This window comes from Hakea prostrata, chromosome 4 (assembly GCF_041222555.1).
Source record: "Hakea prostrata isolate BN-2017 chromosome 4, UWA_Hpros_2, whole genome shotgun sequence".
In the NCBI taxonomy this organism is placed as follows: Eukaryota; Viridiplantae; Streptophyta; class Magnoliopsida; order Proteales; family Proteaceae; genus Hakea; species Hakea prostrata.
The window spans coordinates 10,546,510-10,567,365 of NC_142603.1; the positions used below are offsets into that span (position 1 = coordinate 10,546,510).

The 20,856-nt window shown below is 39.9% G+C and overlaps 3 protein-coding genes across 7 annotated transcripts; 2 read left to right on the forward strand and 1 right to left on the reverse strand.

Annotated features, from left to right (window-relative positions):
- The first annotated feature begins 2,011 nt into the window (after positions 1 to 2,011).
- Positions 2,012 to 13,648, forward strand: LOC149017785 (putative protein phosphatase 2C 55). 2 transcript variants are annotated; one of them, XM_089152119.1, is made up of 5 exons: positions 2,012 to 2,313; positions 2,536 to 3,429; positions 6,373 to 6,697; positions 7,472 to 7,621; positions 12,924 to 13,648. In XM_089152119.1, the coding sequence occupies exons 2-5, from the start codon at positions 2,663 to 2,665 to the stop codon at positions 13,230 to 13,232; spliced, it is 1,551 nt and encodes a 516-aa protein (XP_089008245.1). In that variant the 5' UTR covers positions 2,012 to 2,313; positions 2,536 to 2,662; the 3' UTR covers positions 13,233 to 13,648. The 2 variants fall into 2 exon arrangements, with proteins under 2 accessions (XP_089008245.1, XP_089008244.1); XM_089152118.1 differs by having other exon boundaries at positions 2,539 to 3,429.
- A 65-nt stretch (positions 13,649 to 13,713) lies between these two features.
- On the reverse strand, positions 13,714 to 16,118 carry LOC149017786 (vicilin-like seed storage protein At4g36700). Its single transcript, XM_089153811.1, has 6 exons — positions 15,815 to 16,118; positions 15,562 to 15,740; positions 15,392 to 15,472; positions 15,019 to 15,315; positions 14,014 to 14,938; positions 13,714 to 13,928 (listed from the first exon to the last, which is right to left on the reverse strand). Exons 1-6 carry the CDS (start codon positions 16,116 to 16,118, stop codon positions 13,714 to 13,716), a joined length of 2,001 nt encoding a protein of 666 aa, XP_089009937.1.
- A 1,137-nt stretch (positions 16,119 to 17,255) lies between these two features.
- On the forward strand, positions 17,256 to 20,306 carry LOC149017787 (arabinosyltransferase RRA2-like). Of its 4 annotated transcripts, none has more exons than XM_089152122.1 (3): positions 17,256 to 18,169; positions 18,311 to 18,569; positions 18,764 to 20,306. In XM_089152122.1, exons 2-3 carry the CDS (start codon positions 18,438 to 18,440, stop codon positions 19,877 to 19,879), a joined length of 1,248 nt encoding a protein of 415 aa, XP_089008248.1. In that variant the 5' UTR covers positions 17,256 to 18,169; positions 18,311 to 18,437; the 3' UTR covers positions 19,880 to 20,306. The 4 variants fall into 4 exon arrangements, with proteins under 4 accessions (XP_089008248.1, XP_089008247.1, XP_089008249.1 ...); XM_089152121.1 differs by having other exon boundaries at positions 17,256 to 17,754; positions 17,864 to 18,569; XM_089152123.1 differs by having other exon boundaries at positions 17,256 to 17,754.
- Positions 20,307 to 20,856: the final 550 nt, after the last annotated feature.

Sequence of the window (20,856 nt, forward strand, 5' to 3'; positions counted from 1 at the left end):
AATGCAATCAAGTTTTAGAAGCTGAATTTATGGCATTGAAAGGAAAGATTGGACATTGCTCTCAATATGGGGGATAGACTTATTGAAATGGAATCTGACTCCCACTAGACTATCTTGTTTCTTCATCCTTGTTTGAAGATCCAAGGAAAGTTTGGGAATATTACTAACGATATCGTCAAAGATTTATAGAAAATGGACATGTTAGTTTCATCCACATTAGACAAGAAGGAAATCAAATAGTTGATTTGATGTTCAAGGGTGATTTCTAATGAAATGGAAATTTTGAAAATCCTACAAAAGTCTCCTCTGGATTAGAGGAATTTCTTTAGACTGATATGTTGATTGGACCAAATTAATTTTTTCTTTATTTTGTTTTTATTGGGTCTTTCATGACTTTTTTTTTTTGAGTGGTAGTCAAAGAAACATCTACTATACAAAATGTTGATAGTGTTTCTTTCTGCTCCTAGTAAGTTTTAAAATTACTTATAAAATCTAGAAACACTCAAAATTGCTTCAAGTATTATCAAATTAGTCCTTTGTTTGTGATCAGATTAGGATCAAATCCAATCATGCTTGAGATGTCTCTCACTGAAAAATCATGAAAAAAAAAGAAAGTTCTATGGATCATGAAAATTCTCCTTTAAAGGCCATGTCTTTTGGCTTTTGAATTAGTTGGGTTTAACTCCTCCCCTTAAAGTGCTGTGGTGAAGACTAATTTTTACTATATAATGTTTCATACTCTTTTTGGGGCATAAATGTGTTCCATAGTCTTTTGTTTGACTTTGACCATCGCCAAGTAGGTATTGGTTTGTTTTTTTCAGTAAACCAAGTAGGTATTGGTTTTGTTCAGTATTTCGAGCCTTTTATAATGATTAGCTGTGGATTCCAAATTTCTTGTTTATAACACGTGCATTTTGATCTTTCTCCTTTGAAGTAGGTTTTTTCATTTTACCTATTTATAGTCCTTGTTGAGGGGAGGTTTACCTAAAAAAACAAACAAACAAACAAACAAACAAACAAACAAAATGCTAAGATGAGTAGGAAAATGACTTTGTGTTGCATATGTTCTTCTTCACAGTGAGAACCATCTCTGCTTGATCATGGACGTAATTATGTAAATCTTGTCTTGTGTATATTCTTAGGTTAATTTGATAACATGAAGAGCTGAAACCTAAGAAAAATATTGTTGGGCATTTACCATTAGATGTCTCCCTCAACAAGGTTTATGGGTATCCCACGATATGATACGTATTGATATGTTTTTCCATTGGATTGCACGTAAAATACATGACGATACATTTCTTAGAATCATCTTACTAATCAATATTCGATACCAAATCTTTTAAACCTTGCCCTTTGGTTTGAGACTTTGCTTCAGTCCTGTGCATTTAATGTACAGGACGGTTAAACAAAGCATTTCGGGCCATTAGATCGAAATTTCGATCTTAACCGTTCAAATTCAACTATCAAAATTTAATTTCGATCGAGATTTTGGATCTGACGGTTTGAAATCTTGCTTGACGGTTAATGTGCATGACTAAATACACATGACTCAAGCACAATTATTTGGTTTGTGGTCATCCTAACTATTGAGGTGTAGTCTATTTCTTTGGCTCTACAGTGTCCACGTAGGTGAAGCTTCATGCCTATCAATCAATAAAATCAATTTTCACCAAAAATAAAAACCTCCATTAATATTGGAATAAAATAAAGTCCATTAGCCCAATCTTTTTTTTTTTTTTTTTATAAATGAAGAAATAAGAACTTCATGACAAATCTTTCCAAATGACGATAGTAGCCTCGAAATTTTTTCAAAATGTGTTAGTGTAAATGTGTAATAATCCAGTAATAGGGTATTTTAGTCAGATAAGACGTTCTTCCCTGTTGTCTGTTTTGGTAACCCCCGTTTTAGCTCATAGAGGTAAAACAGTAAGGGGTATTTTAGACTTTAACATACGTTGGACTCTGTGACCTGTCACTAATTAGGGCTTCATCATCAGACACTTTAACGAACTTTCCCGATCATCACGTTTCGGCGACTCTCAACCTTAAAAATGCAGAGTTCCAACAAAAGCACCAGAAAGGTAGAAACCAGAGGGAACGGTATGGAAGGACGGGCTCGTCACTCGTGCCTCTCCACCTAACCTCGTGCTTCTATCTCAACTTCCATTATCGACTCGCTTTCTCTTCTTCTCTCTCACTGCCGTCATTGCTTTTCTTGTCATCTGTTTCTGTCCACCAATCTATACGGTTATTAGTGAAAGAGTTTCGAAAATTTTGGATCTTCATCCATTCTGGTTCTCGTCTGACCGGGTGAGTGTTTCTTAATTTTTCCTTTTTCAAAACCTTCAGTTGTTATTGTTCTTATTGTTTCTGCTTCTTATCTATATATACATATTTTTCTGGTGCAAATTTTGATATGATTGAAAGTTGTTGGAGTTTTCTTGTCGGGATCATGTCTTCCTTCTACGTTAAGAGAAAAGCTAGGTCTCTCATTATCGTTTTTTGTTTTTTTTGATGTCTTTTTTTCTCTAGTAGTTCATTGACGGGACGGAAGTAGATGTGTTAAGAGTTATGAGATTTGCTGATGTACATAGTGTTAACGGTCTGGTTCTTTGCAAAAGAGGGATTCGAACAATTCTGTTTTGTTTGAGAGGAAAAGATGCCATCTTCGTATTTTTGGAAGCTGAATCTTGAGCTGCAGTCTGGTTTCCGGAGACTGATTAGAAGACAACAAACTGGACTCGCGGGCTCTGTGGAAGTTCTCCTTGGGCAAGGAAAATTGTTGTTCACGACTTCTGGGTTGTCTCTTTTCAGACCAATTTCAACCATTGCAGAGGGGCGTTTATTCTTGAGACCTGGTGTGATTTGTGCTTTGCCTTCAGATCCTAAAATCGTTGACCAACGGAGGAACTTATCAGTTGTTGGAGCTCTTTCACGGACATTTTCCATTCCTTATGTTTCTGGACCATCTTGTCAGGTTTGTGAGTACCATATCAATCGCCTTCTATCGGAATCAAACCCAGTTTCACTAGGTAGGCCAATTCAACGGACAATTATGGCTGCTTGTGGCTCTGGATCTTTATTCGGATACCATTGTCTGGATAACCCAACATCGAGGGATGAGCGTCTCTTAAAATCCGTTAGAAGATCTGGTGTTTCTTACGGAAATGGAAGTTTAGACAGTTGTATAAGAGCTACCATGAGTCTGAAAAGCCGAGAACCATCCAATAGTTGTATGATATATGGATATTTCATTTTTGATGTGGCAAGGAGGAGTTGTGGCTCCAGTTCATTGGTGGGTCCAGGGCTTAAAAAATTGTATAGTTCATCTTCTGCGTGTTTCTCTGCTGGGGCTGCTTCTGAGTTATCATTTGATGGCTCAGCTCCCGAAGAACAGCATCCAAGCTCTGCAGTTTCATCTGATCAGTATGTCCTCTGATCTTCTTCTTTCCCTTTTGAGCTTTTCTAAGGAGCATATCAGTATTCATCCATAAATCCATTATGTTAATCACTTGAAAATATTTTGTACTTTTATGTGCTTACTTATGTACTCTAATCTGGCAAATGTGGCCTACTTGCAAATGATGGTATATGCTCCCATGCTGCATTCACTTAGAAATTCCGTTGCTTGTGTATTAACACTCAAGTTTATGGGCTTGTAGTTGACTTTTGTGTGTGTTTTTCATTGCTAAGCCCTCTAGTCTTTTGATAAAAATAGCAGGTGATATAACTTTCTTTTGTATAATGCGCATCCTTAGGGTATATGGGTTATTATAATGTAGTAAATTTTGTATTATCTGTTTATATTGTGCTTTTACAGTCTAAGGAGAGATCAAATGCTTTTCATGTGTCATACAATGAAGTGCTTTGGAAAAATAAATATATACATAAGTGAAATCCAGAAGTTGCAAGTATTGCAGATGAAAGTTAACCACTATAGATGCACTTCTGCTCTCTGTACTCCGAATTTCTTTACTGGTAGAAGTCCAATATATCTTGATTGCTGAAGCAACTCTATAAGTTGGTTAATGCTGTGAGATGTAGGATTGATTATGAAGTACTCAGGATTCACACTCAATATTTGGTTATTACACTCTCCTTATCTTAGGAAGTTAAGTGGATATTTTGGACATTTTTGTTGGGGTTATTTAGTTCCCATTCCAGATTGTTTCTTCTTTTTGCTGGTTTTGAACTGAAATTATTATTTTATATATTTATTCTTATAAAATAATGTAATAAAAAGTAACTGATCTATTAGAATTACAGGATTTAATTTTGGAAAGGAAATTTAGATTTGGTTACAGCCTTACCTGTATTAGTAACATTGGCTCTCTCTCTCTCTTCTCTCTCACACACACACATACCCCTGTAGTCATCGCCTCTACACCTTATTTCCTTGAATACAGTTCACCTTTTGAGCAAACCAGCGCAGGACTTGCTGAAAATCCCTGATAGGGTTCAATTTGTGCTGTGATTGGCATCGACAGTAAAGCTATTGCTGAGAAACCATGTTCTTGGGTAATATTCTCCAGATTTTTTGGTTATACTTGAGAGCAATTTATTTGCAGAGCCACATTTAGAAGTACCACCAAGTGATCTAGACTCAACAGGGTGATGGCCGAAATCCCAGATAGAAGAGGTGAACAGCAGTCAAATTTAGGGTTTGTATGCATTTGAGCAATTCTAGGGTTTTAGGGGTTGCCCAGGAAATTCCAGAAAATAAGGATGAAGATTCTAGGGTTTCAGAGGGTGTTTTCACACATTAAAGTTTAGTCATGGTGTGAACAGGTTTCTGGGTAATTGCAGGATTCAGATTTTAGGGCTTTAGAGGGGTTGGCTAGGGTTAGGGAAGGTGAGGGGTCTTGCTGTCCTGCCATTCAGAATTAGTAGTGTTGCTGTTTTGCAGTGTAGGGCTGAAAGGGACTGGTCTGGAACTTGCAATGTGATCAGGATTTAAGACAGAATCAGGTTTCAGAAATTCCAGATTCTGCAGAAATCCCAAGGTTGAAGATGAAGTGCAGGTTTTTTGTTTTTGAAGTGAGGGAAGTAGGGCTGTAGTGAAGGAAATAAAATTAGGGTTCACTTCTTGGGGTATTTCGACCCTAATTGGGGCAGAAATGGGGGTTTCAAGCTGGGAATGAGAGGTTTGCGGGGGATGGAACTCTAGGGTGCCGTGGGAAAAGGGTGGGGGACCGGCAGATGCTTGGGGAAGTGGGGGAAGGTTGTGCAGAAGCAGGGGAGGGCTGGGGGCTCTTGCTTGAGTGAGAGGGGAGCAGGGAATGGGGTGGGGAACTTCTGAACTTATACGCCGGGGAAGTGGGGGAAGGTTTTGCAGAAGCAGGAGAGGGCTAGGGGCTCTTGCTTGAGAGAGAGGGGGGCAGGGAATGGGGTGGGGAACTTTTGAACTTACTTGGCTGATGCTGGAATTCAACTCTGGCTGCTCACTGGTTGACTGTAGCTTGCTTGGAATGAAGAAGAGAATCTGAACTTGAAGAAACTTGAAGGAGAAAATGCTGAGAATGAAAAACTCTTTTCAAAACCTGCCAAGGCCCCCTCAAAACAGGAACCCTGGTCCTGAATAACTTTTCATTCAATCATCCGGACTAAGAATTACATTGCATAAATAGGCTATTTTTAGCCTTAAAACAAGAAGACTTTGACTGTGGTTGAGAATCCCTAAGAGATAAGGATCCCAACTCTAGACCAAAACACTCAAAACGGTAGTAAATTAATACAAGACCACAACCCTAGGATTGAAATCTTACTAACATTTTATCTTTAAAAGCACTTGCTAATTAAGATAACTTAGGACTCAAGCAATAACTTTAACTCAAAAGAGAACTCTTAAAACAAAACAAACAACTTGGAGATAAGAATTCCCTTGGATAAGGAATCTTATCTTATCCAAAACTTACTTACTTATCATGGACTTGGACTCTTCATAATTCAAAATTTACTGACCCAAATAAGAGAAAATAATTAGATCCATTATCCTAGGATCGAGGGGATTCAATTCGACCCATTTTGAGCCCTATAAGGCCTGGAAAATGATCAAAATGTCCTTTGAGTGGGATTTGGCCAGCTTTGGATTGGCTTCTTTGGTTTGAGTTTTGGGCCCAATTATTTTTTTTCCTTTGGGGGGAGGGGGGGTCAAGTGGTCAACTGTGTTCACATCACCTTCCTGCGTGTAGGACCAGTTCTCACTAGTTTCTTGCTCTTAACCTAATCAACAGAGGCAGAAAACTATATATTTTTTTGTCAGATATATTTTAAATATCATAGTGTGAAATTGCTTATCAGATGCACCGGGAATTACCTATCTTTCTTACTTTCTTAATTCTTATGCCTGCTTGTTTGTATTGACTGCAGGAATGTTCTAGGTGACAGAACCTTAAAGCTGCTTTCAGGATCATGTTATCTGCCACATCCTGATAAGGAAGAAACTGGTGGGGAGGATGCTCACTTTATTTGTGTGGATGAGCAAGCCGTAGGTGTGGCAGATGGTGTAGGTGGGTGGGCAGAACTTGGTGTTGATGCAGGGGAATATGCAAGGGAACTCATGTCTAATTCAGTTATTGCTATCCGGGAAGAGCCAAAAAGCTCCATTGACCCTGCGAGGGTTTTGGAGAAAGCTCACGTGAGCACAAAAGCCAAAGGGTCATCAACTGCATGCATCATAGCACTCTCAGACCAGGTTTGGTATTTTCCTTATTTTCTGTGTATAATCTAATTCTAATAAGAAACTTGTTTATACAAAGGAGGCTCACAAATTCAAGTAACTAAGGAGAAAAAATTCTAATTGATCCAGCTACTATGTTAACAATGGTAAATGATTGTGGAGCCTTATTGATAAGGAATAGCTTATACTCCATTTATTGCATTTCCTGTCATTTAGAATCTTCCAGAAAGACATCCAATTATGAATATGTTCTGTAGTGAATTCCTTTGCAGTTTAAGTTTCTGCTGCTTCTTCATCGAATAGTCTTGGTCGTTTAGCAAAATGGTTATTTTACTTTTAGTTGGTGGAAATAAACTTGTAAAACTTTATGTGCGCTAACCTGCTAACCTGATCCCATCTAAGTCTCTACCATTCCTTAATTTTCATGAGGACCTGACTGGGTGTTCTAGTCAGAACATTTTGTAAATTGTACTGTATTATCAGTCAGAACATTTTGTAAATTGTACTGTATTATCAATTACCTTGTCAGATAGGCTGGAAGTAGGCTTTTTGTTCATTTATTGTTGTTTGTGTGTTCAGATTTTATTAACATGAGTCGGACTTCCTACTCAACTTAGATATTCTGATTTTATTCAAGTTTGATTTGATTTTTTTTCTTTTTGGGTTAGAAGAATTTTGTTTAAATTACTTGTCTTGGTTTCTGCACTTTACAAGATCAGTGTCAGAAAACCGAAACTTGCATTTCAGCCAAGGGTTGAAATGATATGTTCATTTGTTTTCTTCGTGTAGGGTCTACATGCGATTAACCTGGGTGACAGTGGCTTTATAGTAGTAAGAGATGGATGCACTGTCTTTCGTTCTCCTGTACAGCAGCATGGATTCAATTTCACATATCAACTGGAGAGCGGAAATGATGGTGATTTACCTAGCTCTGGTCAGGTTAGTTAATTCAGCATTTCCTTCTTACTAGTGTGTAATTGTACTGAATTATTGCATTCTATACCTCTATAGCAGTATTGTCTCACCCCACATGCTTGGTCATGTTTTTGGATGATGTGCATAGAGAAAAAGAACGAAATTAAGCATGCAATTTATTGCTTATAGGGTATTGAAGATATAAGCAGCTGCTCTATATTCTGCTTGTAAGTTGTAACTTTAAACCTTGCATGCTCATTATGTATGTCTAGAATATGATGATTAGAGAGGGTTGTCTTGTCTAGTATGACATAGGCTTTTCTTCTTTATAATTCAGATGGGGTACAAATGGAACAAGTACACCATGTAGGACGTTATATGCCTAATGGGGCCCATGCTAGTGTATGGGCGCTAGATTGTGCCAACCTAGTATGGGATAAGTTGAAGGGTTTGACTTAACTTGTTCCATTAGTTTTGAAGCTTTTAGCGCACTGGTTAAATAACTAAAATTTGGTATTAGATTTGACACCACGTCAAATATTCGAATCATGAAAAGAGCTACCAAGGAGAAGGGCCTCACTATTGCCCAAGGGAGCGGAGTGTAGCCGCTTGGAGCAGGTTACCTACTACTAGAGTCTGAGCTTCCTAGAGTGAGAGCCATCGAGGATGATTGCAAAAGCCGGGTGGTATGTTATGTGCCTAATGGGGCCCGCTTTGTTGTGTAGGCGCTAAGTGATAGACAATATGACATACATGTTCTTTAACACTCCATGTCAAGTCGGTGCATATATAGTTTGCATGCCTAACTTGCATACAATTGGATGGGATGCTTTTCAACTTAAACCCACACCGGTTAACCGGTTTCCAGATTTTGCCAACAGAATATAAATTGAGCCCTAGTTGAGTTTCTCTAGTTCAGTGTTTGTCAATTTCGATGTGCTTGCTCCTGTCATGCTGAACTGGATTATGGGTTTTACCGATTGTTGCTTTCTTATGACAGTGAGCCTCATAGGTTTTTTGGATGTCACCCTTCAATCGGCAAATAATACTGTAAGCCATATAAGCTAACAAGGCTCTGCTTCTGCACCAGATCTGGATGCATGATGTAGCCTAGATTGAAGAGGTTCGACTAGGGATTATAGCTTTCCAGGGTTGCTATTCTACAAGTCAGTTTTAAGGTTTCAGGATTTTGGTATAGTTGATTGAGATACAAAGAACATCGGTTATAGGTTATAGTGGTTGGATAGCTTTTAAGAGATTTAGAGTAATGGGGTCTATGGATGGACAGGCAGGTTCCTGAGGTATATAGGATGAAAAGTTATTGGAATAGGGTGAAACTTGGCGAGAACATTGGTATTATTGCCTTAAGATGTGCACATTTTATGGGGTTATAAATTATGTCCGTCACATCAACAAACTCAACAATAAGAAGGTTATGTCCGTAGAAAGTTACTTCCACTGGCCACTTTATTATGATTACGAGTTATCTCAGAATTTTATTATTGCCTCAAGATGTGGACAGCCTGACAATCATCTAGGAATTGACTAATTCCTTTGAACATTTGCAATATTTGGCAGAGTATGAGGATTACACAAGAAGTATTTATTCCATCTCCTTATCTGTCAAATCACCAAATTTGCTACTGAGTTGGTGATTAACGTCGATAGGCGGAAGTATATGTTTATACTTATATGAGTTATATATCACACAAATCTCATTGAGAAAGTCCAGGGCATGCTTCCTCTAAGAAATAAGATTCTCTTGTGGGATCTTCCTACCTCTTATATAGACTATCTGTGAGGTCTTATGTCCATGATCTCAAATTCTTTCGTTAAATTAACTTTCAATTTGGATCATGAAGCCTGTTATGACTCATGCAATTAATATGTATATAGTGAAAGTACTGTTTAATAAAATTTGTGATGAGCATTACTTTCTCAGTCTCTATACTTGTTTATGGCCTCTAGGAATCAGCCAAACAAATCCTAGGGGATTTCTTGAGGCCATAGAGGTGTTCTTAAGTTGTACACCTTACCAGTTGTAAATGGGGAGGTGTGGCCTGAGGATATCGATGTACAATTTTACTTGGAGATGTCAATAAGGGAACGGTGTTTGTACTGGTTGTTTGAACTCTCCCAAGATTCACAAAGAATGATTAGTAGAGGTTGAACAATATCTATTTTGGTTACAAGGACTGTACGTAATCCTTTTACATGTGATATTGTCAATTCCAAAGTTCCCTAATCACATGTCAAAATTTGGTCTGGACGGTTGTTAAGCTGTATGATATGCAATTTTGAAGAATTAGGACAATTGGTGGATGCACAGTATTGATCAAAGTATGGTAGTGTTGGTGTAAAAATATGATCTTAGCTCCATAATTTGTGCTTGATCAAGACCCGGTTCCTGCGACCAAAACAAGGTGAAAGTGGGCCGCCTCTGAGGACGGGAAGCCACCTCCAACAATCGAGTTAGTGCAGGCCAGCAAACCAAAAACCCCATTGAGGAGTGAAAACCCCAAGGGATGAAGAAGATCATGCTCTTGAAGGGTTGGAAAGCAAGAGAGTGGTAGCTGGAGTGTTTTTTTGGTGTTACCCGTTTAAGCTTGGTGAAGGGTTATATATTTGATTCATACCTCCAAGGGTAGCATGCTTTACAGCCTTTGGATGCTCATATGATGAGATGGAGGGTGGAGATGACTTCATGGAGTGGCTTGCTTAACAAGCTAGCTTGCTTGAGTGATCTTCACACCAGCTAGAGATTTGTTGATGGATTGAGAAGTCAACATCAGCTTTGGTTTTGATGTGACACATGCCCATAGTTGAGGGGACAAGAAGATAAATACAATCTCCAAGGCCAGCTTGGGCCACGTGAAAGACTCCTTTGTCAACAAGAGCACTTAATGCCTCTTGGGATCTTCAATATTGAGTTGAAAGCTTTGTTAGGTCATTCAATGCTGATTTGAGAGCCTTGGATAGAGATATGCTAAGTATCACTTTTGTCCTATTCTCTGTTGAAAAGTCATATGAAGCCAGCAAAAGTGACAAGTCCGAGAAGTGGCAAGTCTGAGAAGTGCCGGATGATTCCTCTTGGCCTAGATTTTAGCCCTTGGTCTTGGCCCAATAATCTGGTCTGGTTCCTTGGCTTGAACCATAATTTCTGACCATAACATTAGCCCCCTAGTCTTCATGACATGCCTTGTTATGAAGAATATCTCGCCAATGCTCAAGACTTTGAGGGCAGGAATTTGTTTGAGAGATTAAAAAGCCTTTCAGTGAAGTTGCAAAAGTTGCAAGCGCTTTTCAGTGAAGCTGTAGACACTTTCAGCGAAGCTACAAATGCTTTTTTGCGAAGTTGCAGATACTTTTCAGTTGAAGGAAGGGCTTAAGAAACATCCTTTTAATGATCCTTGAGAAGTTATTTCTCGGGATAACCCTTGGGGAAAGATTTTCCAGGAGGGTTACTCCTTACGTACCTGGGGTAGGCATAATAGTCAGAGCCCTTTTATTAACCAGTTCTCTTTGTTGCATCAAACTCTCATTTCTATTGTCGCGTTCGTCGACCGTGAGAGTGATTCCTACAAGTGGAGTGGTTGGTTGCTCAAGTGATAGGGTCCTAGACTGTCTTTGATCAGCCTTGCGGACTCTAACGCTCTTAGCGGTTGGAAACTTCAGTATCACATAAATGGGAAAGATATAATCTCCAACTACCCCAAAAGTTGGGTTACCCCAAGGGAGGTTACAAGCCGATAAGTCATGTACTTCCAAAAACACAGTGGGCAAAGATACCTATCAGGAGAAAGTTCCTACAGTCCAATCAGGTTGCGTTTCCATTGATGGGAACGGAACTTCTCGGTGAGTTGTATACCAAGATTGCAGTTGATGGTGACATTTCTTGGTTGGTCCCTGATAAAGGGAGAACATCCAAGGACGTGTCGTCCGTTGATGATCCAACACCAACCACGATTTTCCTTGTCCCATGACTTAGTCAACCTATCCTTGGATAAAGTGACCTTTTTGCGATGGGTATAGATATCCTTAAACTCCCTTTTCGGCGAAAGGGATTAATGTTATGGAAGAAATTATGGTTCAAGCCAAGGAACCAAACCAGATTATTGAGCCAAGACCAAGGGCTAAAATCTGGGTCAAGAAGAATCGTTCGGCACTTCTCAGACTTGCCACTTCTGGACTTGTCACTTCTGCTGACTTCATATGACTTCTCAGCAGAGAATAGGACAAGTGAACTCAACTATCTTTATCCAAGGCTCTCAAATCAGTATTGAATGACTTGACAAAGCTTTCAATTTAGTATTGAAGATCCCAAGAGGCATTAAGTGCTCTTGTTGACAAAGGAGTCTTTCACGTGGCCCAAGCTGGCCTTGGAGATTATATTTATCTGCTTGTCCCTTTAACTATGGGCATGTGTCACATCTAAACCAAAACTGATGTTGACTTCTCAATCCATCAACAAATCTCTAGCTGGTGTGAAGATCACTCAAGCAAGCTAGCTTGTTAAGCAAGCCACTCCATGAAGTCATCTCCACCCTCCATCTCATCATATGAGTATCCAAAGGTTGTAAAGCATGCTATCTTTGAAGGTATGAATCAAATATATAACCCTTCACCAAGCTTGAACGGGTAGGACAAAAAAAACACTCCAACTACCACTCTCTTGCTTTCCAATCCTTCAAGAGCATAATCTTCTTCATCTCTTGGGGTTTTTACTCCTCAATGGAGTATTTGGTTTGCTGGCCTACACAAACTCGATCGTCGAAGGTGGCTTCCCGTCTTCAGAGGCGGCCCACTTTCACCTTGTTTTGGTCGTAAGAACCGGGTCTTGATCAAGCACAAATCAGAAATCATATTTTTACACCAACAAGTAGACATACATTAAAATCATGAACGCAGATGAGAGTGTTTTATTCGATATGTTAAAACGTTTGATAGGGTGATCAAGTGCTCTCCTATTGAATGCTTTGTCATAGATTACAGTGTGAAATACCATTCTGGGTGAGATTTTTTTTTTCTTCAAATTTTATGTGACTTATCTAAACCATGTCGCAGTTGTGAAACCCACTAGAGCTCTTTCATCTGTAGTGGAGTAGTTAATCTTGGGGTTTGGTAGTTAAATTCTATACAAATCGTGAAAATCTCTGACGTTTATTATAACAAAGAAAAAGCTGAAAAAGTTGTATTGTGACAAGTATTTGCAGATATACCGATAGCTCTTCACTTCCGTCGTATTATATGAAGCTTCTTGTTTTGTGGGGGTTCTTAGAGCTTTTGGGAAATGATTACTGATGAGATTTAAATATGAATGTAACAGGTGTTTAAGGTCCCTGTTGCACCGGGCGATGCGGTCATAGCAGGCACTGATGGGCTGTTTGACAATCTGTACAACAATGAAATAGTTGCGGTGGTGGTACATGCCATGAGAGCTGGGTTGGAGCCTCAGGCGACGGCTCAGAAAATAGCAGCCTTGGCACGTCAGCGAGCGCAGGATAAAGATAGGCAGACACCATTCTCCACCGCAGCACAAGACGCTGGCTATCGCTACTATGGTGGCAAGCTTGATGATATCACTGTCGTCGTTTCATACATAAGCAGCTCCACCTCTGCCCCAACCGATACATGAAGAATGAGAGTTGTCAACCCCACCTTCCCTCTCTCTCTTTGCCACTTCTCTTGCTTTTTGATAGGTTTATCCTTTTACCTGTATATTGTGTGGGTGTGTGGAGAAAAGTATGAAATTTTCACTTTTATCAAAAGGAAAGAAGTTTTTAGTAAAGCAATTGTTTCTGTTCCCTCTCTACAGTCAATGCACAGTTGGAATTTGGAACTGGTTGAATTTTAGCCTAGCCATATCTGTAGGATGCAAAACCCTATTTCCTCTCGTATTATTCAAAGTAAAGCTGGAAAGAATTCAAATTGACCCTGGTCATTTTGGAGGAAAAGCTTGAATTTCAAACGTGGGCATGGATTGCGTTTTACATGAAGCTAGGAATTTATGGAGAAAAGGATGAGCATTAGCACCAAAAACTTACAAAGAGGTAACTGGGTTTCCCACCATTATTTGATTTATACAAGCAAAGATCAGCATCAGATCAGATCACTTTCTATTCAACACTCTTCTGGCTTCTCCACTTTCTATTCAACACTTTTCTGGCTTCTCCTCTTCCCTCCTGTAACCACTCTCCCTCTCCTCCTCTGCGCTGTCCTTCGTCTTCGTCTTCACTCCACGTTTCTTGTGGTTCAGGCCTCCCATATTCGTCTTCCTCCCCCTCGCTCCACCTCTCACGAGGTTCTGGCCTTCCATACTGCTCTTCCTCCTCTTCTGGCCTCCCATACTCTTCTTCCTCTCTCCGGCCTCCTGTGAGGTATTGGCCTCCCATATTCTTCTTCATCCTCTTGTCTGCGTCTGTCTCTTTCTCTTTTTCTCTGTCCCTCTCTTTGATGTGCTTCTTCTTCCTCCTCTTCCTCTTCTCTCCTAGCCTCCTCTTCCTCCTCTTCCTCTTCTCTCCTCCTGACCTCCTCTTCCTGTCTCTTCCTTTCTTTCTCTTCTCTCCTCCTAGCCTCCTCTTCCTCTTCCTCTTCTCTTCTCCTGACCTCCTCTTCCTGTCTCTTCCTTTCTTGCTTTCCTCTCCTCCTAGCCTCCTCTTCCTCTCTCTTCCGTTTTTCCTCTTCTTTCCTCCTAGCCTCTTCTTCCTCTTCCTCTTCTCTCCTCCTGGCCTCCTCTTCCTCTCTCTTCCGTTCTTCCTCTTCTTTCCTCTTAGCCTCTTCCTCTTCTCGCCTCCTGGCCTCCTCTTCCTCTCTCTTCCGTTCTTCCTCTTCTCTCCGCTTAGCCTCTTCTTCCTCTCTCTTCCTTTCTTCTTCCTCTTGCCTTTCCTTCTCGATCTCTTTCTCCAGAGCTGCCTCTTCTTCCTCGGCACAAGAGTTGCAACCCAGTATAATGGACTTATGCTGTGAAGTTAACAACCTTTCAATGGTCGTGTTTTCAGCATTGAATGCGGCGGCCACTACATCTCTGTCCAATGTATTAAGCACGGATTTCTTCCCTGCTAGGAATTGCGGGTAATTGCTCACTGCCATGGTACTGAAACCCACGAACTCAAGTCTTTCGTTGTTGAAGGACATCTGGGCCATAGGATGGAATCGAGAAACAAGGAAAACATCACCTTCCCTGACCCTAAATCTCATGTTTTTGCATTTTGACTCATTTGCTGACTCATTCGCTTTGCCACTGGTGCTGCTGGGACAGACAACACGGATCATCCCCATTCCCTGTCTCACAATTGCTATCTCTGTCGCCCTTGGATTCCAATGAGGCCCCATCATTGAGCCCTAGAATCAAGAATTTCCAACATTGATAAATAATTGATGTACATGGTAATATCAAAATCAACCACCGAAGCAACACTAACCTGAGTCAAATTAACCATGAAAAACCCAAAATTGGAACCTTTCAAGGCCTTCAAGTCCTTGCGATTCACTGCTATACTCGAGCCATGGCAATTCTCGACGTCTGGCTTGGCCTTGTAGAGATTAAACGTCTTCTTCTTGCTGTTGGTTAACTGGGTCGCAGGTATTATAACGGGCTCTGTTATTCCATCTTCCCCGTTTTCTACATCCGACTGCTCTGTTTCATTCTTCGGCGTTACATGCAAGATCGCCGGAGGCCTGGTTCCGCTCGTTATCCCTTCTACCACTTCTTCAGGAACCTTGGGAAACAATAAATACAAGAATGGTGACTTACGAACTTGATTGAATCCTAAAACCTGAAATTGAAATTCTTACCTCGAAAGCCGATTGGAGGGTTTTATCATCAAATCCCAGAACCACGTCGCTTAGCATGGAGTAAGCCCCAACATAAGATTCCTGTGTTTATAAACTCACTCAATCAAGGGTGAAAGAAGAAAAATTACAAACGAATCAAGAAAGGGAGTTAATTGGATTGATCATCATACATATGGGTTTTGGATATCGATATCAGCGAACATGGCATAAATCCTGAGCCTCTCTCTGGTGGATCCTAAGCTACTTCGCACGAAGAAAACTGCACCCGCAGGAACTCTATAAACATCTCCTGGCCTCAGCCGTATCTTGTTTCTTTCATCGTCACCACTCCAACTGAGGCTACCACTCCCTACAACAGCAGGAGGGAAAAGAAATGAATCGAATCTCATCTACGATTCAGTTTGAAGCTTCCATATTACGTACCTGTGTCGACAAAAAACACCATATCTGCATGCAACAGTACAGGAAGGAGGACAGAATTTGGGTCCAAGGTGATGAACTGAAGGTGGTAAGTCTTTTGGTTGATATCACTGATTTCAACCGCTGATATCTCCCCGAAATCAGTGCTAACAAGGGTTCTTCTCTGATCTTTTGTAACGAGATTTGCTGCACAAGAGCCATCTTTAGAGCCTTCAAGGGGAGCAGCAGAAGCAATATGCCATGAGAAGAGAATGGCAAAGATAATGGAAAACAAAAACTGGGATTTGAGATTTTCTTTCCTCGCCATTACATCAAAACTAGTTGCAGAATGGGAGATTTGAGAATGGAGTCTCTAGTTTTGAATTCAGTGGTGTCGAGAGTGAGAAGAAGGGTGTGCGGTTTTATAAGAGAAGGTGGAAATGAAGCTGATTTGAGAGGAAGTACGTGTCCTCCAATGTTGACGCGTGGAAGTATGCGTGGCACTTCATTCTTTAAAATTAGAGCTGCTCGTGACTCGTTCAGAAGAGAACAAGGAGAGTGATAAGAGGAGAATGCATTAAATCCAAAAAGAGCGCAAGTTTTGTACGTTCTGGGGTGGAGCTTCTGTACTTCTGATTTTTGTGTGTTTATCCCGCTTGTTTTTTATGTCATAAAATCAAACATTATTGTTAAACAAAAATATCTGAAGGCTAACGATTTATTTATTTTAAATAACGACACTTTTATATAGAAAGAAAGGAGATATTTACATATCTATCAGCAATAATTGAATTTACGATATTCATTAACAGGGAAGGGAAGAGGTGTTGGTTTCACTGCTATAACAGCTTTGCGTTGGCAAGAGATATTAGTTTTACCAATTAAGCAAACATGTATTGGCAAAAGAACGATTTACTCCAAGAATGTACAAAGAGTGCAAGTGAAGAACAATGTTCGTGATCAATCACTCTACTGTTGGGTTTAGGAGTCTTGTATATTGTTGGTCCATATAAATATAATTAGGTTGTATTTGTAATTGAAACAGATTTAGATCTTGATTAAAATTATCATTATATGAAAATTAAAGTAGTACTTTATGGTTGAGAGAGTGGTGTGAGGTTTTTGGAAATAATTACTTTAATACTGTATTATTGTGATGCAGGATTTAAAATATCCCACGATATCATACGATACTAGTCGATAAATATCCATATTTGACCCAATGAATACGATACGACTTTCTTTTGAATTACACTAAGATATGTTAGGCAAAGTGATATAATACTATGAGACTATATGTCTCTTGAAATCACATAGTATCGATGATCGATACCGATACTTTAAACCTTGGTTGTGTCAGGAGGGACTTTGGTCCAAAGATTTTTATTTTCAATCTTTACACCTAAAGTACATTGTTTTACCTGCATTGTTTAGTGGTGAGAAACGTCCGGAAAATTGTACTCCGCAGATTAGGTGAGCCACACTTTTCACTCCGCCACCTTCAACTCCCAAAGCTTTAGAAATTAGAATACCCTGCATCTCGTTCCTGTAGATTCTTTATTCCCAACTTCTTCCCCTGTTTCACTGTGGTTCTTATACCTTATACGTCATCTCCCCAATCAGAATCTGAGTCATGGTTCACATAGAAAGCAACATAGCCTTCGATTATGTGTAGTTGTTGGATCAACTCATCAGGCTGGTGAGCTCTTCAATTCAGGGTAATTGGTGGTATTGGAGCCGCCTCTACAATCTCCAACCGGAAAACCAATCCAAAGAGCTGCTTTTATTTCGAAAAAGGGTTTGCCTTGCTTCTTACACTCTCCAATCAAACGATCTACTCTCTTACTAAAAGAAGAACCACTTTGTCGATTGTGATGTTAAGTCTTCCCGATATTCATCGAATTCTATATTTAGGCAGATTCATTCAGTGAATGGCTTTTCATGGATCCAACATATCCAGTGAGGTTTGGCAGTTTCGATCTTTAACCTTGTTAGAACTCATTTATTTTTTTATTTTTTTCTCAGCAACAAAGTCTTGTTTTTAGTAAGTTAATACATTTGTTTTTGTTTTAGTCATCGAAGGGACTCGTGTAGGTGTAAGGGTGCAGAGTTGGGATTTCAATTTTTTGATGAAGTGCAGAGTTGGGATTTCAATCTCCCAAGACTTGAGGAATGTGTTTTCCTCACGTTTTTCCACCCTACATTTGGATTTTGGAGTGAAAAGAATGATAAACAGAGGATTCGGACTGAATTAGGGTTTTGACGTTTGACTCGATTCAGTCAAGCTCTACTACTTGATCTTTTAGTATTTTGTAATCAGATCCTTTCACATCGGATTTGCCCGGGTCAGGATCAGGAAGTATTCAGAGTGGGAATCAGGTTGTGAACCCTAGACCTTCTTGCTTCGCCCAAATGCGACAGTTTGAATAATTAGAGCTTCCTGTCTCTTTCTCGTCTGACTTCTTTCATAGGGTTTCATTTCTCTCTCTTTTCTTTTTGTTTTTTCTTTGACGGAAGTAGGGTTTCATTTCAAAACCCGCATCTTGGACACACGCACAGAGAGAGAACCTCCACTTTGATGCCGTAGAAGGTAGGCGTTCTCTCTGTTTCTCTGTCTTTGGCCGTGTGAAACGTCATACACGAAGCTATGGCGGGTCGCAGAGAAGGGCTATTGATGAAAAACAATGGAGGACAAGCGAATTGCAGCTCGAGAATCGCTGTCGCCATTGCCCTCGGAATCCTTCTGGGTTGCGTCTTTGCCTTCTTCTACCCCTTTCAGGTATTCACGCAACTCATCACTTTCTTTCTTTTTTGGGTTGAAATGAAGCTGTTGCCTTCAGTTTCAGTGTCTTGGCTTAGAATTTGAGGTCTGCGATGTTAAAATTTGATAGATGATATGGGCAACAGAATTTGTAGGAATTTTCACCAATCTGTGGCCTTCATTTTTGTTTTCCCCAACCTTTGGTTTTTTAGGTTGGTTTGTCCCCTTGCGTGGCGGAAAGGATCAAAGTGTTGAAGTCCATGTTTGAGTCAGCATCGCAAAAAAACTTGGAATTGAATAAACAGGTTAGGGAATTAACTGAAATGCTTCGCTTGACTGATCAAGCAACAAATCAGGCAGAGGAGCAGATTAAAGCTCTTGAAGGAAACCAGAAAGCAGGGCCAATTGGTACCGTAAAAGGTCTAAGAGCCAATCCAACTGTCATTCCCGATGAATCTGTGAACCCAAGGCTTGCTAAGTTACTTGAGAAAATAGCTGTCCGTAAAGAGCTTATTGTTGCATTGGCAAATTCTAATGTGAAAGAAATGTTGGAGGTCTGGTTCACTAACATCAAGAGGGTCGGTATACTAAATTATCTGGTTGTTGCTCTGGATGATGAGATAGCGAATTTCTGCAATTCAAAGAAAGTACCTGTGTACAAAAGGGATCCTGATGAGGACATTGATTCTGTTGCAAGAAAAGGGAGCAATCATGCTGTCTCGGGTTTGAAGTTTCGCATCTTGAGAGAGTTCTTGCTGATGGGTTACAGTGTTCTCCTCTCAGATGTTGATGTTGTGTACTTGCAAAACCCATTTAATTATCTGTATCGGGATTCAGATGTGGAATCTATGACTGATGGCCATAATAACATAACTGCCTATGGTTACAATGATGTTTTTGATGAGCCTGGAATGGGTTGGGCGCGATATGCTCATACAATGAGAATTTGGGTTTACAACTCTGGATTCTTTTTTATAAGACCTACAATTCCTTCAATTGAGCTGCTGGATTGTGTTGCCGGTCGACTTTCCCGGGAGCCATATTCTTGGGATCAGGCAGTTTTCAATGAAGAGCTCTTCTTCCCCTCACATCCTGGTTATGATGGTCTTTATATATCCAAGAGAACCATGGATTTCTATCTCTTTTTGAACAGCAAAGTGTTATTTAAGACTGTGAGGAAAGATACCAAGCTGAGAACATTCAAACCTGTAGCCGTTCATGTAAATTACCACCCAGATAAGCTTCGGAGAATGAGAGCAGTTGAAGATTTCTATGTCAACAAAAAACCAGATGTGCTGAGACACTTCCCTGATGGTTCGGATTGGTAGAACTCGTTTCCTGCACTTGAGATAGCTTCAGTAGTCCCCTATATAGTGCATTTAAATTTCACTGCAAATGCTACAAAATGTAACAGATGGGTTAACCATTCACTTTGAGAGCTATGTAAAAGTACGTGTTCTACTTTTCAAAGGAGTTATTCCCCTGAAGAGATTCTGTTCTGTAGATGTGATAAGATTGTACTAAGGTGCCATTATATAGTGTTTGTAGGACATAAGGTGCCATTAGTAGGAGACAAACGTGTAGAGCTTTACTATGGAAGTAGTCAAGTTATTTTCTTTCGTATGCTTGTGTTGTGTAGCATCAGACCCTATGGTTCTCAACTGAATCTACTTCAACTGAAAATTAAAGTTGCAAATCTGATCTGCACTTAAGCCTCATGTTTCATGCTGTTTCTATATTGTTTTTGTGGAGAGGAAATCACCACAGTAAGTTCATATTTTTGTGCTTTAAGAATCCATTAACCTTCGCTTTCAAACTTCTGTCGTGGAAAAATGAAAATGAAACAGTGATGCTGCAATATCATCACCTTTCTGTATCACTGACCAAGACGATGCCCATAAAATGGTAGTTCTTTCTCCATGAGGTTATAGTGAAGTACTATAATCTATCAGTTTCTCATCTCTTCTCCTCCACCCACCAAAATTCACCGCACACCCCCTAAAAGGAAGGCTTTTTTTTTGGTAAGTAAAAGGAAGGCTTTTGAATATGCTTTCAGTGATGTTAAGAACTCCACAAAATCTTCTATCCGTTCAATTTTCCACCCTTCCTCAGCCTTTTTTGCTACAGCAAAAACCCACCTGATCGGGTTTGAGATAACATTGCATCCCTTACTTTGTCAAGGAACCACATGACAGAAGCGGATATGACTCCACTTCTTCTCAATTCTTTTTAATGAAGCCACTGCAGTTTCAAAATCAATATTCAGTCAGTTGATATCATAGAAGGGCGAAGAATTTACGTAGCA